The sequence below is a fragment of the Polypterus senegalus genome, chromosome 11 (assembly GCF_016835505.1).
Source record: "Polypterus senegalus isolate Bchr_013 chromosome 11, ASM1683550v1, whole genome shotgun sequence".
NCBI classification, from domain to species: Eukaryota; Metazoa; Chordata; class Cladistia; order Polypteriformes; family Polypteridae; genus Polypterus; species Polypterus senegalus.
In genome coordinates, this window is record NC_053164.1 from 34,903,607 (window position 1) to 34,922,190 (window position 18,584).

The 18,584-nt window shown below is 40.1% G+C and overlaps 1 protein-coding gene across 19 annotated transcripts in view; it reads left to right on the plus strand.

The window, feature by feature from the left end:
- The window catches only part of LOC120538827 (calcium/calmodulin-dependent protein kinase type II subunit beta), a 397,041-nt gene that overhangs the window by 295,473 nt on the left and 82,984 nt on the right, over window positions 1-18,584 (plus strand). For all 19 annotated transcript variants that reach the window (XM_039768344.1, XM_039768347.1, XM_039768327.1 and 16 more), the window contains exons 8-12: window positions 3,754-3,837; window positions 6,166-6,260; window positions 15,779-15,901; window positions 16,017-16,100; window positions 16,950-16,992. In XM_039768344.1, the coding sequence (XP_039624278.1) occupies window positions 3,754-3,837; window positions 6,166-6,260; window positions 15,779-15,901; window positions 16,017-16,100; window positions 16,950-16,992 (429 nt within the window). The remainder of the gene's footprint in view (window positions 1-3,753; window positions 3,838-6,165; window positions 6,261-15,778; window positions 15,902-16,016; window positions 16,101-16,949; window positions 16,993-18,584) is intronic.

An 18,584-nucleotide genomic window follows, 5' to 3' on the forward strand; every position in this document is an offset into this window, starting at 1 on the left:
CCATAGATAGCAGGGGGACAGTACTGTATGTGAGGCACTTCCATGGATACCCGGCACAGCCATCTTGGATTTCGTAGCCATCTTGGATTTCGAGGTCAGGTTTGGTAAGGCTCTTCCAACTTTCCAAGAAGGAAATCCAATCGGTGGGGACATTCCAGTTGAAACTCCCTATTTGGAACTCGGGAATTCCAATTTCCCAGTTCACATGGAATGCAGCTTTATCACCAACAACATGGCTGAAGCCCCGAAAAGAAACTACACAATGTTGGCACCTGTGGGAAGAAACAGAATGGTAATGCAATGACTTCACCGAAATGCTTGTAAAAATCTAATCTATTGGAAAAATGAAAAAAAAAAAAAACAACTCAGGCAAATGAATTCTGAATAAAATAACGCCGAGATCATAACAGAGGCCACCGTAACAGCCCTAAAAACATGAAAATATATAACAGATCTGTACTTTTTTTGTTTTTAGTCCTCTTGAAAGAGCAGAGTTCCACACTTTTACCACAAGGAAAAGAAAGAAGTGAAGTACCACCCATCTGACTGATAAAGAGCTTTCAGTTTGACAATTCTTACCACAAGTAGTTTGTTTAACTTGAAAATATATACTTAGAGATTTTACAGTCATTATCTAAACCGGCTTTGTCCTGAACTGAATTTGTAAATTTGTTATACCGTAAACGTTTTTGCCACACAGCTTAGTTATATTTAACTTTTCATGGTGAACATAAATAAGTATAAAAGCAAAGCAAATATCAAAAAACAATTAATAGCAGTGATAAAAATTATATGCTGTGTCTTAACTGTAGCCTAAGCAGCTAATACGAATAAAGTGTCGGGCATCACTTGGTCTTGCTTTCCATAGCCGACAAGTGGCTTAATAACTGCTATGGACTTGAAGGATGGATATTATAACGTACGTCAGGGTCTTGCTTTTTCATATAATGGTTACAGCTTGGGTCCACCCGCCACATCACACTAACTGGCATATTGCATGTATAGTGATTCACCGCAGCCTGGACTTGGCACAGCCTGCTTTTTGGTGGCGGTCCTATTGAAATCAGCAAGAGACACTCATCATACGGAATACAAGAAGAACATGGGAACACTACATTTTGCCCAAATGTTTTTCTTCACTCAAAGAGCCTTGGACACATGGAATAAATTGGCAGGTAGTGTGGTGAAGAGCAGGACTTTAGAGACCTTCAAATCTCGACTTGATGTTATTTCAGAGAAATTAGGTGGATATGAGTGGCAAGCTTTGTTGAGCTGGGTGGCCAGTTCTCGTCACCTCCAGTGAAGTTTCACTTTTTGTGCAAGTTACGTTTTAATTTGGTACATATAGGACAGTTTAGTTACTGGTACAGAGGTGTTTTTCCTGCATGGTTGAAACTTACAACATGGTTCTTGCTGTAATCAGGTTTTTTGACCTCTTTTTGTGGATCAACTGCTTACACTATTTTATTTTTTTGTGACAACACCATTTTGTCTTCTGTTTGTTGGATGGTTACTGCCACTTTGGGGACACATCTGTACGACCATGGTCATCTTGTTTACTAGCAGTATGTCTATTGCCAGTCATGTGGCTACTTTTGTCATCATGCCCTGCTTATAAAAGATGATGAGTGACATTTTCTGGTTGTTAAATGGTAAATTCACTCCCAAGGGGTTAATTTTAGTAAGATGTATTAGAAAATAAAGGTACCAAAGTGTAAATCACCAATAGTCAAAACTGAACACTCAACACTTGAAATCAAAAGCATTCAACGCCTTATAGTGCTTTCCCTAAATAGCTAATTATTCAGCATGAAAGAGTTTGCTTTGTTAAATCCAAAAACTTGGACACCAGCGACACTACAATACAATCTTAAATGGTGTTGACTATATACAGCACCGCCATGAGTCACATGACCAGAAATGAGTGCCATTGTCAACAACAAAACAGGTGAAGCTACATGTCAGCTCAAAGTGGAGCCGTCATGAGGTTACCACAGAAACAATTAAATGATAAAAATGCTAAACAATAAGCAAAACATATGCCTAACTTTGAAAGGCTAAGATTCACAACACAGGTATTCATGTAGTCAATATTTCTCAACTAACAAAAAAAAAAAAAACAGAAAACGTTCAGCCTTCTTTTTTATTGGAAACTGAAATGTGAAGATTATACCTTTACGACTTTTTGTTCAGTCCTCTAAGTACCATTTTGGTTTTGTCTCTGATTCTTTTCGACGCGCACCATTGCTTGACCGTGTTACTGCCAAACCCTTAGCATGTCCGTCTCCAGCTCACAAACTACCACTGATGTTATTTTTGACCCCTTCTGGATCATGGCACTTCTCACTGTGCTACACCACATTATAGAACAAACGAGGATCAAGAAAGGGAGGTAAATATAGTCGCGGACTTGGTCATAGAAGGAGGATCATACGAGGGAAGACTGAGGACACATGCTCATGTTCTAATCACCTGTCAGCTATCTGAGAACAAATAAGTGCAACTGATGCAAAACCGATTCAAGATGGAACACACTTCTGTACAGGTGAGTAAAACTGCTTTTTTCACTCACATACCTTTCAGATCTTTCATTAAGTATGGTACAGGCTCATGTTATGCGAGTTACGTATTTTATTGTGATGGAAACCTGCACATAGTGCAATGTCCCTAGACTGCTCCTTGTGTTGCTCATATAGTATAGTGAAATTCATTTTGCTGACACAACTAATACATGCAGTATGTACACACATAAGCAACTACAGATATCAACCGATTTAAATATAACATACCTGTAATGGAGTTTTGCAAACTGCACACAGGAGGCTGCAACAGAAGCAGACGTAACATCCCTTCCCAGTTTAGAGAGCTAACTCTCTAAAAAATCATAGTTGGTCAGGTGAGATCTTCACTGCAGGCAGTAAGACAATGGGAGTGTGTGAGGCAAAGCCAGAGCTTGGGTGTAGCATGTCTCACTCTTTCCCATTCTTCTGTGTAGAGTAGTAAGTGTGACAGAGAAAGAGTTTGGGGCTGGGGACTCTTCCTTTCTTTCACACCATTATAGATGAGCAACAGTATGGGAGGTAAACATTTTGTTCTTACCTGCACTATCACATACAGTGATGAGTGTGAGAAAAGGTGAAAGAGCAGGAGTGAGTGTTTCACTCTTTCTCACATCATCTAAAGCCAGGGTGAATTACACAGAGCAGAGCAGGATTATGGAGAAGAGCACACATTGCTGTGCTCCACATTCAGTGTGAGGTGTCTCACAGTTTTCACGCCGTTTCATGCCAGGGTGAATGAGGCAGAGCCCCAGTGTGAACAAGTGTGCATCTTTCTTTTTCTTGCACCACTATGAAAGAGGGACAGCATGGAAAGTGTACATCTTCCTCTGTGCCACTGCATACCACAGTGAATGAGACAGATCGACAGTACAAAAGTGGCATATTACGCCATGAAAGGTCTAACTGCCTGTTGAACCAATTTTATTTTTTGGCTTTTTCCTTCTTTTTTTTACCTGCTGACAATTGCCGTCCGGTTTAATTGGGTTGAGTTAAGATTTTGTTGTACACAAGGGAAGCGGTTTTCTGTCTTTCTAATGTACAGTTTGTCTCTGAGGTCACCTGAAAAGAAGTGAGGGACAAATGGTAACATTATTATCACAATATCTTTAAAAAAAGGCTTCTCTTGTATATTAACATATAGACGTTTTGGGGGTTCTGCATCTTGGTCTAAAGTAACTCATACCTTCTTTAGGATTTGCTGGCACGCCAGGCTATCTGTCACCAGAGGTGCTGCGGAAGGAGGCCTATGGAAAGCCTGTAGATATCTGGGCATGTGGTGAGTCTTTTACAGTTTTAATTCAGATCATCATTTTCTGCATTTTTTTTCTGAATAATGAAAGCCAAAACTCTTTTACATAAATTAACATTTACAGGTGTTCATTTGGCTGACTCGTTTTTCTTCATATGAAGTGCAGAGAGAGGCAGTGACTTGTGAGTTGGTGATGAACAATGAACCTTGAAACGTCCTTAACCACTAAGCCACTCAGCCTTTAATCCCTACTCTTTTTAGTTTATTTAACAGGTCATTTTATTCATGACTAGCAGCATATTCATCTCTTACCTCACCTAGGGCCACATTTATAACACTTGCGTACACCCTAAAAGAGGCTCAAAATGTGCGTATGCAACTTTCCACACAGACATCAGGGTTTATATAAGAAAACTTCATTTGAAAGTTTTTGTATTATTTACAGCAACTCTGACCCATGTGTATGCTATTTTCTGAGAAAATGGACCCTTGATCAAGCAGGGAAATACAGCCAAATCAACTAACTACATGATGACTCACGAGTATAATAGTTCATATCACTGAGACGTTATTATAATATGTGTTGACATGACAAACGCATTAAACGTCAAAAGTGCTGAATATGATGTACAGACTCTATATTGTTCCCTACATTTATAATGTTCCTTGGATCACCCATCAACGATAGGCACTTATGGCGCAACCATGGTCAGCTCGGATTCGTTTTTGCAGAGAGTCGCTGCAGCGCTGGGAGCCTGCGATTGCCCAGGCAATGGAGAAGCTGTCTTCCATGGACAGAGCAATCGTGCTTTAGGATGCTCTTCTGCATGTTGTCCCGTTATTTTAATTCCCTTTTAAAATGGGGCCAATGCTGCGTATTTCTAATGTCTTAATTTTTGGTCAGTTTGTATCGACTACCTGAAGTTGTCACTTCTCAGGGGACTGGGGGACAGCTCAGGAGTATCTCAGCTAAGCTTCACTCCATCATGCCTGCTGTGCTGGGAGCCATTTACCGACTGGCAAGGCACTGTGTCAAGTCCTAGTTTTTGTATGGTGTGTTTTTGCATGGTTTGTATGCTTTTTCCAACATATAAAGACAAATTTGCAGCGGTTTCTGGTTCTAGTAACATAATCAGAGCACTTTACGTTACTTGTATTCTAGTAAGGGCACCTGCCAAGAATGAAGCTGCTTTTGTTAACCGTAAATAGTCAAGACATGATTGGCAAACATTGTGTCTTGATGGCCTGGATCACCCTGTAATTTATTTAATTTGAAGCAACGTAGCTTTGACAGACAGATGGCTAACTTTTTATTAAGGTAACTGGCTGAACCCTCAGTGTTTCACATGGCCTGTACTAATCATCGTAATAGGAATCACTTCATTATATGTGCCAGGTAACAGTGGCTACCCGCTTAGACAATGGCACCTTACGCCTTTCCCAGACCCTTTGATCACAGAGGAGAGTTGCTATAATGCCGCGTATCATTGTGCATTCTCATACATACTCTTGAATGCAGATGGTGGGGTCTTGAAGTTTCAGGAGGGAGATGCAGCATTGTGATTGCATGTGTATAAGTTTGATTAGCATGCTCCGTATCAGGCATATTCACGCACATGGTTTTACAAGGTGATGGTGATTTATAAAAGGTAAATTGCATAGAAATGTGTGTACACCATGTTTTATAAATCTGACGTACGAATTTTCCTGTTTTTTATTTTGGTGTGTGCATATTTTCATGCTTGAGTCCACACAAAGTTTTATAAAATAGGCTCCTTTTATCTAATTGGTTACTTCTATTGGTAGCCATTACACACCTTCTTAAATAAGATCAGAAAAATGATTAGTCAAACTTATTTTTCATTCCCAAGAGATCAAAAGAGAAAATACCAGTCCTTGTATCCATGTTATAGAAAGACTTGCGGTTAATTTTCCCATTTTAATCCTAGACACTATCAGGTCTACTTATCTACCTATCCGTTCAAGTATTCATTCATTACTACGTCTTCTAAGAATAATATACTGTATATGCCACTGACCACATAGCCTAGTAGTAATTAAGAATGCGTCTACAGGTCACTATTCTGAATCTACAGTTTGACATTCCCAGTGTATTCCTCGTAGAAAAGCAGAATAGACAAGTTGTATTCTCTGCTTCAAAATCAACCAGACCCCCTCAGTTTAGAACAGTCCTACACTGGTGGTCTGTACATTTTACTATCCTCAGTTACACGTGTTAACCTAATCTCCGTTTGCATGACCATTTTACACAATCCATTCCTAATCTTTACTTTCTGAGCCACTCAAACGTACTTGGCACAAGTGAACGTGTTTATGTTTCTCTTTTTCTGTTAGGTGTAATTCTCTATATCTTGTTGGTGGGCTACCCTCCTTTCTGGGATGAAGACCAACATAAGCTGTACCAGCAGATCAAAGCTGGAGCCTATGATGTGAGTAGCATAATGACACATTGGACAAAGGACTGAGGTGTACTGGACTGTGAGAGGAGCCCATTGTGAATTTGTCACATACATTAATGGAGACCATACTTTTTCTAATTCAGAAGTAATAAAAACTTATCCGATTAAATTTAAAGATTTGCTAATTCACTGTGATACCACTATTAATGAAAAGCTACACTATTTTATCCATCCATTATCCAACCCGCTATATCCTAACTACAGAGTCACGGGGGTCTGCTGGAGCCAATCCCAGCCAACACAGAGCGCAAGGCAGGAAACAAACCCCGAGCAGGGCATCAGCCCACCGCAGGGCGCACACACACACACACACCAAGCAACCACTACACACAATTTAGGATCTCCAATGCATCTAACCTGCATGTCCTTGGACCCGGAGCACCTGGAGGAAACCCACACAGACACGGGGAGAACATGCAGGGAGGACCCGGGAAGTGAACATGTGAATAAATGTATGTATTATGTGTTTGGTCAGTGTGATCTAAAAACTACAGTGTTAGCTGAAGTAACAGGTAACTTTCTATGACATTTATATCCAGTGGTCCTGATCTGAATCACTTTGTAGAGTTTGCTCATCCTGTCTGTGTCTGTGTAAATCCCCCCATATTCCAGAATCTTGGCTGATTGGTGACTTTAAATTGGGCCAGTGGTTGTGTGAATGAGAAGTGGACTAACACTCCTTCCAGGGTTGTTTTTGACGTTACTCACAGTGTTACCAGGATTGGTTTAAACCCCAGCAACCTTAAATTGAACTAAGATGGTTTATGTGGATGTTAAGAAAACAAACTTTACTTGAACCTAGTGTCATATACGCACCAAACATGTTGTGCCTGCGCATACCTTTTCGTAAACATTTTTTGCACCATCGTTGGATGCCCTCTCTATCTCTTTCCTATGGAGTCTTGCCTTCTCTGTAGTTGAGCTCTTGACCACCTCCCTATTCTGAATTGTACTGTGATTCCCTGCCACAGTATGATAAAATGAGGGCTAGCCTTCCAAAATCAATCTCCAGGCTTTTAGAGGCCTAGCATTCAAAACTGGATTTTCTCCAAAATCTTAAGTAGACTGAAGAGTGCACAGACACAAAGGTGGGTAAAGCCAGCAACAAAGAAATCGTTAGTATCATAAATGAACGAAGATAGCAAGAAAAGCCATGACAACTCTTGATTCTTTAAAAATAAAATGTATTATCAAAAAAGAAAGAAATCTTTAAACCAGCGAAGAGGGAGAAACACAGGGTTTACCTAAAAGGCAGTCCAAGCAACACAATACAGTCCACAATCCAAATTAATACTAAAACACACAAAACAGCAAAGAATCGAAAATCAGGAATCCACAAAAGTATGTCCAATCAAATACTGCCCAGGAACTAACAATGTGTGTCTGGAATAAACAGACAAAGAATGATCATTTAAATTAAAAGCATGGTTGGCCCGGACCCGGATATTCTATATTAAGGGCACATAAATACATATATTTACATAAAAATGAAAGTACATACATTTGTTGTTTGTTTATTATAATAAAGCTTGGTAACACTTTACTTTAAGTACTGCAAAAATGAATCCATTACTCATTTATTTAATATGTGACAAGACATTAACAAAGAATTATTTTTTTCTTAATTACACTTCTAAACCATCAGTAAACAGGTAATTCATCTCAATAGTGATCTATCTATCTATCTATCTATCTATCTATCTATCTATCTATCTATCTATCTATCTATCTATCTATCTATCTATCTATCTGTCTGTCTATCAAATTAATAATTATACTCTCCCTTTTCTATCTATCTATCTATCTATCTATCTATCTATCTATCTATCTATCTATCTATCTATCTATCTATCTATCTATCTATCTATCTATCTATCTATCAATCATGTAGTGCCTTTCCTATTTATCTGTCCTACTTGGTGAGTGTCAAACATCTGACATACCTTCTGGGAGTGGGCCAGATTTAAAGGGCTGGGACAAAAAGAGGTGGAGCCAACTCTGGGCATCAATGTGGGGTTAGGTACTCCTATTGGGCATCCTTTTCTGGCTGTAGGATGAAGGAGAAGACAATGTTAACGTTAGTGCCCAATCTTGTCCCGGCTTACCTCACTAGACCCTATCTATCTATCTATCTATCTATCTATCTATCTATCTATCTATCTATCTATCTATCTATCTATCTATCTATCTATCTATCTATCTATCTATCTATCTATCTATCTAACCAACATATGTACTTTAAAAAGAAAAAACAGCACAATAACATGCAATAAATACATTTAAATAACAAGTTTATAAGTCTACCCCAAGGGGTCATAAAATCCATGTGTTTGCAAATACCTAAATAAAAATGACTCGCATGCATGCATTAATAATGATTTTTTTAGATTTTCTGATTTTTGACTTTTTCTTTCTATGTTTTTGCCTTTGATTCATTGATTCACAGTTTGGCTTGATGTAGCACAGGGTTGATAATATTCTCTGCTTGCTTTAAGCTTCATCTCTTGGTCGTCCCTGTAAATGTGGTAGGCTTTTCTGTGCGAGGGTAACAGTTCGCCACTCCTAAAGTGGTTGTATCGTATCTGTGTCCTGCGCCAGCCCCTCCTTCACCTCTTTGTGTAATAAACAACATTTGCAGCTGCAGTAGTGCACTGGTGTGTGGAGGCTACACAAGCAGTCATTGCGTACTAATCTAAGTAACTTTGGTGAGTGTTCATAAAATCTTAATGTACAAAAAGCAGTTCCAGAAATAGCCTTTTTGAGTTTCTGTTGGATTGTTAAAATATTTCAGATATTCCAGTTCAGCACTTCTAGCTGCCGTGAACAAATCTTGGTTGAACTTTTACTTTTACAAATACGCCACTTTTAATAGTATTTTAAGTTTTACAACAACTTATTAAGTGTGTGTTTGGCACAATTCCCTGTCAACATTAATTACCTTTTCTCAAAACAGGGAAATAAATGACAAAACATTACATGCAAAAAAGAAGCAGAAAAGAAGATGCCTCTCGATGGGTGGCATTACAGTTTTGTTCCGCACCCTTTTAGGAATGGCGTTGGATTAGCTCATAAATTTTGTCTTCACACTGTAAAAATGCAAATGCAAAAAATAGACAAAAAATTAAATGAGAGATGTTTTGCTTGTATTTAGCAAAAAAAAAAAAAAAGAAATCTGCCAAATGAGTTAGCAAATTTTACTTGACAAGATTTCTTAAAGTAAGCTAAATAATCATAAGTACAAATTTTTAGATAATTCAATAATTCTTACAATTAGGAAAACTAGATTTAATATCATGACTGAAATACTTTTTGCAGTGCAGGCCATCATCATGGCTGCAAGGCTTGTAGTTTGTAGATTTGATTCAGCTTATCAATAAGGAGATGTTAAAAAAGGTTTACGTTCGGACAATAATTGTAATTTGTATAATAAAGTTGTCAACCCTCAGATTTTCTAATCCGATGAAATGAAGGACATGTTTTAAAACTGAGCTATTAACAGAAACACCAGTAAAGCCAAACAAGTTTTACTTGACATGAAATCACAAAGCTTTTCTAAGCCACTCACAATAAACATTTTGTCTTGCTTGAGCAACAATTCCTCTGTTGCTGAGTTGGCATATGAATTATTCAACCTGTGCGTCACATAGAGGTGGTCCGGCAGATGTGAGGCTGGTGGTAATCATATGGGGCCACATCCAGAAAATGGAGTGGGGGCCGCATTTCATCAAATGACAGTTTCCCAGTGCAGCTTTCACAACCCATGCAGTGTGAGTGGGGCATTGACATTTGTGACAATGCGGGTTCTGCTCCATGCTCCCATCTAGGCTTCTGGGGAGCTCTCGAACCCGACACCGCCGGTAATGTCACCGATCAGCTAGAAAGTGAAGACATCAACAACGAAGCAAGGGGATGGTTCAAAAAGTGTGGAGTGCTTTTATTTAAAAACAAAACCAAAAACAGTATCCAAATAAATAAGTGCAGTGCATCACAAATCTTTAAATAAATAATCCATTAAAACTGAAGTGAATCCGTGGAGGTTAAAATCCAATAAATACATCCTTTTAAAACAAAGTTAAAATGATAATGGCTGGAAGCAGTCTTGTCTTAAAACTCTGGTGCTTTCTTCTTTCTACTGGCGACTCCCCTGCTTCTCCCATACGGGCCCTGCAACAGGAGAGTCGCCCTACCAGCATATGCAGCTCCCTCCTATTCAGGTCCGGTAGCCTTCCGATCCTCGGCTACATAAGACTCCAGCCAGACCGAGACTTGGGTTCCCTCCCCAGCAGCCAGGGTGCTCACTCTGGAGCTCCACAGGCCCAAAGCCTCCTCTTTTGCTGCTCCCTTCAACGGTAAGTCATCTCCTCTACCAGTCACTCCAGCTCCTCAAAACTGCTCAGCTGGAGCGACCGCTTCAATCTGCTCCCCCGAGAGTTGGCCAAACACTCTTCCAGGGCTCTCCTACCAGCTCCATTCAGTCTTCAACGATCCTGCTCTCGCTCTCACTCGCTCACACACTGGCTTTCTCCTTCCTGCTGCCTTCTTCTCCCTTAACCTCCGTTCCTGTTCTTTCCTTTTCTCTGTCTCACCTATCCGCCTTGTGCTTCTACTATATATTACGGGGACGCAGATCAGGTGTGGCGATTAGCAGCTCCCGGCATCAATTACAGATGCGGACGACTCCTTACCTGTGCATTGAAGCGAGGAACACCCGCATAACGGAACACCCAGGAACCGCTCCGGCCACAATACCACACCTCCTCTTCTATTAAAAAACTGGCCTTTTAAATCTGAGCCGTGGACCCGCTACACCACTATATTAAGCAGGACATAGAGGTTCAACAACTTTCCTCAGCAGGTCTCCCTCACTGACTGCCACAAACACCAGAGCAGATCAACTTAACTTTGGCCTTAATATTTGTGGGCATTTTGAGGCCTGTTGTTAATATGGACTACGTGTTCCACAACATAACAACCTGTGCACGTGATCTGGCCGGCACGGACTTGGACCTTGAATTTCTTTTGGGGATTGGATAGTCACAATGCTTCCATTGTGTTGATTGTTGATTAGACTTTCGGTCATAGTGATGTAACTTAAGCTTCATCCACATTTTTGGACCCCTCTTTAAATTTATCCCAGTCTAGATCGATTAAACTGAAATACCCTAATGAACACTCGATGTTGTGATGCTTCATTTCAGGAACCAATAATCCGGGACCCCATTGTGTCAGACCTTGTTCGTCTTTAATTGTTCTTAGACAGTGAATTCAACTGATACCTAAATAGTCGCTCTGTTATTTCACTCATAACATCACTTTTTGATTCTCAGCTTTGAGACATGTCCTGCCATGACCAAACTCATCATACGTTTTGTCTGGGCAAGAATGAACTTCTAAAGGCATATCACTCTCTAGCATTATACATTCAATGCTAGTTCGGTGCTTGATTTTGTGGTTTTGGCATCAAAGCCCACACTGTAAGACACAAATGGCAGAAACTTGTAACTCACATGTTGTAGCTCACTGGAGCTAATCTTTGGCCACATGTATAATCAGCACGGTACACAACACTCCACTCAGGTTCATGCTTAATTCTTTCCATCCTCTCTTATAAACTGGATATGTCCTACTAGAAAGAAGGGACAGTTTTTTAACATTAACAAGATAATGACAGCAGTACCTATTGGCACAAAGAAAGCCCAGCCATTAAGCATTTTAAGTTGAACTGAAATACTGTGAAGTTATTAACAGCAAATAGTTTAAAACACTAACAGGTATTAGTTAAAGTTGAAATGTCTCAATTCTTATAATCCTGAACTAGCATCACAATTATGTTTTGTGGGTGTCGTAACAGGCCAGCTCTCAGAAATAATGAAGTTGCTCCAAGCTACATCACCACTGTGACAATCGCTCATTCATAGCTCGGTAGTCTCTGACAAATGCAATAAATGAAAATGTGAAGACCTGCTGGAGAATATTTAGCAGGTGGTTGCTAAGTACAGTAGTACATCTCATCACGTCGCTCATAAAGCTCTAGTTAATTATGCCAACTGAGCCAGGTCTCCACAAGGACAGGCTGTGGCTTTCTAATTGTGAGCAGGTCATAGCACTCAGTCCAGTGCCAAACTAATGAGATTGTCTCACTTCGGTATATTTATTAAGCTTAACAAATCCTTTAGAATCCTACATTATTAAAATGATTTCACCTGGATAAATCGGTTTCAAAGTATTTTAAATAAGTTTAATCACAGTGGTTTTTTTTTGCACAGTGAATATTGCCATTTTAACACGGATGTGATTTCGGCCAAAGATCTTGTGACGATGTAATGAGTGATGGGGCCTTGCCCTATTTTTCTTTATAATCTGATAGGTAGTGTGCACGCAGAAATACATCATGTGTAGGTGTGCACTGAGATGGTACAGTGGTGGCACTACTGCTTAGCAGCATGGAGGCCAGGGTTAGCGTCCCGGGTCCTTTCTGCATGGAGCTTGTGTGTTAATCCCTGTGTGTGTGTGTAAGGGTATCCTCTGGAGGCTCCGTCTTCCTCCCACAATTCAAAGACATGGACTGGTAATTGGTAATGTTAAACTAGCCATTCTCTGTGTGTGTGTGTATTTGTGTGTACACTCTGTGGTGAACTGGTACCCTTCCCAGCGATTTTTCCTTTTTTGCATTCTGTGCTTCCCCATGACCCTGCTCAGAATGACGCGGGTTTAGGAAATGGATAGATGGATAGGTTGTAACCATTCAAAGGTGGTGTCAGCTTTTTTTTTCGGATTGAGTGAACCATGCTACTAGTCCACCATGTTCAGCTTTTGTCACCCAGTTCTATGCTAGAATGATCACTTTACATTAAAAATGTCATTTTTGAGACGCACAGTGGCACAGTGGTTTACCATTTCTTCAGCTCCTGCACCTCAGGTCATCATCTGTATGGAGACATGGGCTAAAGTGATCAGCGACTCTAAATTAGCCCACTATGAAAAAGGGTGACCAGTGATCCAAGTCTCATTTCCAACTTGCTCCCAGGAATTCTCTGGTTTGGATGGTATAAGGATTGAAATCATTTATAAAGAAACTTTACCCCAGATTTCCTCACACACACACAAAAGATGTGCTTGTTAAGTGGACAGCATGCACAGTGTGTGTCAGAGTGTCGTGCAGTGGGTTAAGATCCTGCCTGGTTACTACCTCCCTGTGCCCATACAACTAAAATGGCATTGACAGTCCACAACCCTGAACTTCAAAAGTGATTTAGAAAGTGAATGAGATTGTTGTATTATATTTTGCATATTCATCATACTGTCTTACTGAACACCCTAAACATGTGCCATAACATTCTTAAACCCGCTCCATCAAATTCAGGGTGACGGAGGGCTGGTGCCTATCCCAGCAGCATTCAGTATAGCCTCGGACAGGATGCCAGTCCATCGCAAGGCCCACTCACAGTCACAAGGGGCCTGCTTAGAGTCACCAGTTAACCTTACCTGCCCATCTTTCGTGATCTGGGAGGGAAGAGCCAGGCGGACATGGGCCGAATGTGCAGACTCCACATAGACAAAGGCTGGCACAGCATATGGATCTAGGATGCTAGATCTTTGCAGCAGCAGCAGAGTGAAGCATTTTGTCACATCAGTTGTAAATCCTAAACATTTTAATTGCTGCTTGTGTAAATTATAACATATTTTAATAATGAAATGTGAACTTATCTATTCTTACTATACAGTGATGTAATATCAACTTCCTGTCACCTCCACTCCCACGCTGTGTACACTTGCTCAGTCTGACAGCTTCAGTCACGTTAATGAACTTCAGCACATTAAAGACGCAGGAGCCACTAATCACTCAGAACCTCCACTGCTCTTAGAGTTTTCAGTCCATCTGCGGTAGCCTTGGGAGTGGCAGATAGTCAGTTGGCTTCATTACTATGGCCACCAATGTATACTCAAGATAAGAACAGCCATACTCATGGACAGTGCTGCTATTCACAAAGTCACAGACCCTTAAATATTGGATATCCTTCCAGTGTTTCTCCACAGAATGGCCATCTTTTATCATGTCACTTGTTTATGTGAAGCTGAGAACTCATAATTATCTGTTGCCCAGAGCAGGGGTCCTCAATCCCAGTCCTGGAGAGCCGCAGTGGCTGCAGGTTTTTGTTCTGACCTGGTTGCTTAATTAGAAAGCAATTCTTGCCAATAAAGCACTAACAAGCTATGAAATTAAATTAACTCTGCTATGTCAGGTCATTCTCATATCCTAGATTTTCTTTCCCTTTCTATCATGCAAATGATTTGAAGGCTAAAATGGACGAGTAATTCTCAGTCCTTCACTTTTTTCTCTTCATTTTTCTTCCAAGTATTTAATTAAACCCAATAGTGCAGATAAATACACACAGGTGTAAATGTAAATAAGCTAAATGGAGAAATGCTGCTCTCTCTTGTCATTTGCATGTTATTGATAATAAGGAGCAATTAAAAAAACAAAATTAAGCAATAAGGGCTCAAAATCACTAAAGTGAACCAAAGTGTTACTTTAGCAATAAGTGCTTTTTATTAAGCAACTGGGTTGGAGCAAAAACCTGCAGCCACTGCGGCTCTCCAGGACCGTGATTGAGGACCCCTAGCCCAGAGGGTACTGGGCGGTCTCGTGGTCTGGAACCCCTGCAGATTTTATTTTTTCTCCAGCCGTCTGGAGTTTTTTTTTGTTTTCTCTGTCCTCCCTGGCCATCGGACCTTACTTTTATTCTATGTTAATGAGTTTTGTCTTATTTCAATTTTTATTTATTTTGTCTTTTTTCTCGTTCTTCATCTTCTAAAGCACATTGAGCTACATTATTTGTATGAAAATGTGCTATATAAATAAATGTTATTGTTGTTGTTGTTGACGTATACTGTGTTGCTGGCGTGGTATAGCGGTGCACTGGTAAGTGCTGCTCGGTCATGGCTCTAACATCTTGAGTTTGAGTCCTGGCATAGTTCTTAAGTGTGTGGCATCTGCATATTTTCCATGTATTCCAATTTTCCTGTGCATGTGAGGTCAACTGATGGTTCCAGTTGATGGTTTCAGGTGGGTGGGTACACCACTGGGCCGTTTAATGATGGAGTGGTGCTACATCCAGAGTTGGGCCGATGCGGCCAGGATATGTGGCACCCCTACAACCAAGAATTGGATTAAATGGGTTTCAGATTGCAATGTTATTATATGGCAGCCTAGGTGTTGCTTATTTGTTTCTTTCTATTTTTTTTAATTAAAAAACATTAGGGCATACCCACTGTGAAAATCAATTCAGGGTATGGACGCTTTCGAGGTCTTTAACTGTTAATCGTTTTAATTTTTGTCTTTTTACAGCACACACTCTATGCACTTTTTACAATTTTTTTTCTCTCAGTATTTATCCTTTCTGTTGTTGCACGTTGACCTGTGGTTTCTTGTTTGGTCATGTTGCCCCTTATTCTTCCTGTACTCAACTGCCTATCCCCACCCTCAGTTTCCCTCTCCAGAGTGGGACACGGTGACCCCAGAGGCGAAGAATCTTATTAATCAGATGTTGACTATAAATCCAGCCAAGAGAATCACTGCACAGGAGGCACTGAAACACCCATGGGTCTGCGTAAGTAGACCACGAACACCATTTTTTAAATGAGACCATCTAATTGTGATACGGAACAGCCCTCAATTTGCTGCCAGCGGCTCCGTTTGCTGAACCGGCTTCTCTATTTCTTTAGCAACGATCTACTGTGGCGTCTATGATGCACAGACAAGAGACCGTGGAGTGCTTGAAGAAGTTCAATGCCAGGAGGAAACTCAAGGTGATTATGACTCTTTTTTTGCATGCTATACACATCACACTGAAGCTGGGCAGGGTGCGGATTTAAAACAAGAAATAAATACAAGAAACTGTGACGCGATACCCTGGATAAACATGGCCACCTAATTAAAGTGGTCACTGTAATTTACAGAGCCACGTTTCAAGATAAAAGTAGGAGTAGGATGAGAGAATGTCTTCTCGAGTGCTGCTTGTACTGTGGTCCAGCGATTCATGCTTGAAACTATGTTTATGTATTCTTAACTTGTGATAGATTCATGCATTAGAATAGCAGGCAAAATTTGCAGGGGAATACAACGTTAGATTTTTCATTACATTTTGCATGTGATGGGAGGACTGTCTGCTCTACCAGACGTCTTAACCTAAAAACCTCAAAAAGGTGACAGAACCTCCTTCTAAGTTAAGACTTACAAGTTTTGCTGGGCTGAGTGGCCTTTTCTCGTCAAAAGAGTTCTGATGCTCTGGGCGCCTATTAGTTAGTTGTTTTAACCTCACTAGCACACGATCCATCTACGAATTGTGGAGAAGATATTATGTGGGTATAGGTTGCCCAATTTCACCAGGCCATAGTGTGCCCAGGAAACACATCTGTGTATGCTCCTCTGCCCAGGGAGCAAACATAAGAGCATCCGCCCCAACACCCATAAACCCCAGAAGCTGCACTGCTCTTTGCATCTGTCTTCGGAGACTTTGTTTGCTATTTGATGCTAAGTGGCTTAGCCATTTTTTAACCATAAATAACCATAAATACATAAATAATAGTGCATGGAAACATTTTATACACTTCCATTGTCTAAAGTAAGCTAAGCTCTTCCTTTTTATTTTTCAACAGGGTGCCATTCTCACTACCATGTTGGCGACAAGGAATTTCTCTGGTAGGTGTAAAATATTTCAGCTTATGAATGAAAAAGAAGAGCAGATTTCTTGTGGAAAAAAGTGAGACAAGCCATTATTTTCCCCAAGCTGATAAATTTTCTCTAGCCACTGCCGGCTATTGTGATGTGTTTGTCTCGTGAAGAATGTCGATTTTTCTGAGTGTGTCTAATCCCCCCTTACAGATATAAAGACACAGAAGTAACTCCTAAGTCTTCCGTATTTTTTTGTCTCTCTCTTGTCCACATCTGAGCAATGCCGTGACAGTGTCTGTCTGTCTGTCAGTCTAAGGTACTAATGAACTGGGAGGAAAACAGAATCATGCAGTGCTTAATATAAACTGGCACGGCTCAAGGTGAAAATGGTTTTGGAATGCCATAGAGAAGCAGTATATAATTTGGAAAAAAAAGGAGGGGAAAATAACTAATGGCAGAAGAAATTCCAACCACGGTGTTGTATTTTAAACTTTTGATTTTGATAAGCATTGCTCATGGTACAAATTTTTAGCAGAATGCAAATCGAGAATAAGATTTACGGTTAAATGAGTTAGAAAAACTTTACAATAATTTTATAGAAGGCCCCACGCAGAAAGACTGATACAACTGCAAGAGCCTTAAAAAAGAGACACAGAACATTCTGGGCTGTATTTTTTTTCAGCAAATAAGAGAGAGAGAGAGAGAGAGAGAGAGTGTCACAGGTCATAGGCTTTACCCAAAGAACAGCATTGTCCAGATATCATCTTTTCTGTAATATGAATAAATGCCGCCATTAAGATCTCACTTGGAGAAGATCAGAAAATTGGCAGACAGATGTCCGTCTGGATATACCAGAAACTGGATGAGATCTTCGCTGAAAGGCAGGGATTCAAATTTGTGCGAACGATGAGGTGACTACGACCTACTTGCTATGTCCTTCAGATGAGCAGACTACATTAGACTATTAAATGTAAAGCTGAACCCCAAAACAATTTGTTGGTATAGATTCTTTTTACCGTGTATACTCGCGTATAAGTTGGGTCTTGAAACCCGAAAAATCGATCATAAAATCAGACCCTGACTTATACGCCTGTTCAAAAATGCGACACTTAATTTTTTTTTTTTTTACATTTTCTTGCCTCCTCCAATCTCACACCAGTTTCTCAGAAATATCGAATTTTGTTGCAGCAGTGCAGCTACCAATTTCTTTTCCCACATCAACAACTTTTAATTTAAAACCAGCTTCATATTTTCTTCTGATCGAACGTTCCATCGTAGATAAGGGATACTCTTTCGATAAAGGCGTATGAGAGTGTGAGATACAAAAAACACAAAACAGTGCAAACGTCGCTTCGGAATAGTTTGGGTATTACCGTGTGGTCACATAGGCACAATACATAGAAAAATAAAGGTAGTGTGCTCCATGGTTACTCTCTCAGGTGGGTGTTAGCATATCATTTCTGTTTTCTGCTTTCGACTTATATGACCAACATTATAAAATACAGTGGAACCTCAGTTTGCGAGTATAATTCGTTTTGGAAACGTGCTCGCAGTCCAAAGCACTCGTATATATCAAAGAGAATTTCCCCATAAGAAATAATGGAAACTCTGATGTTTCA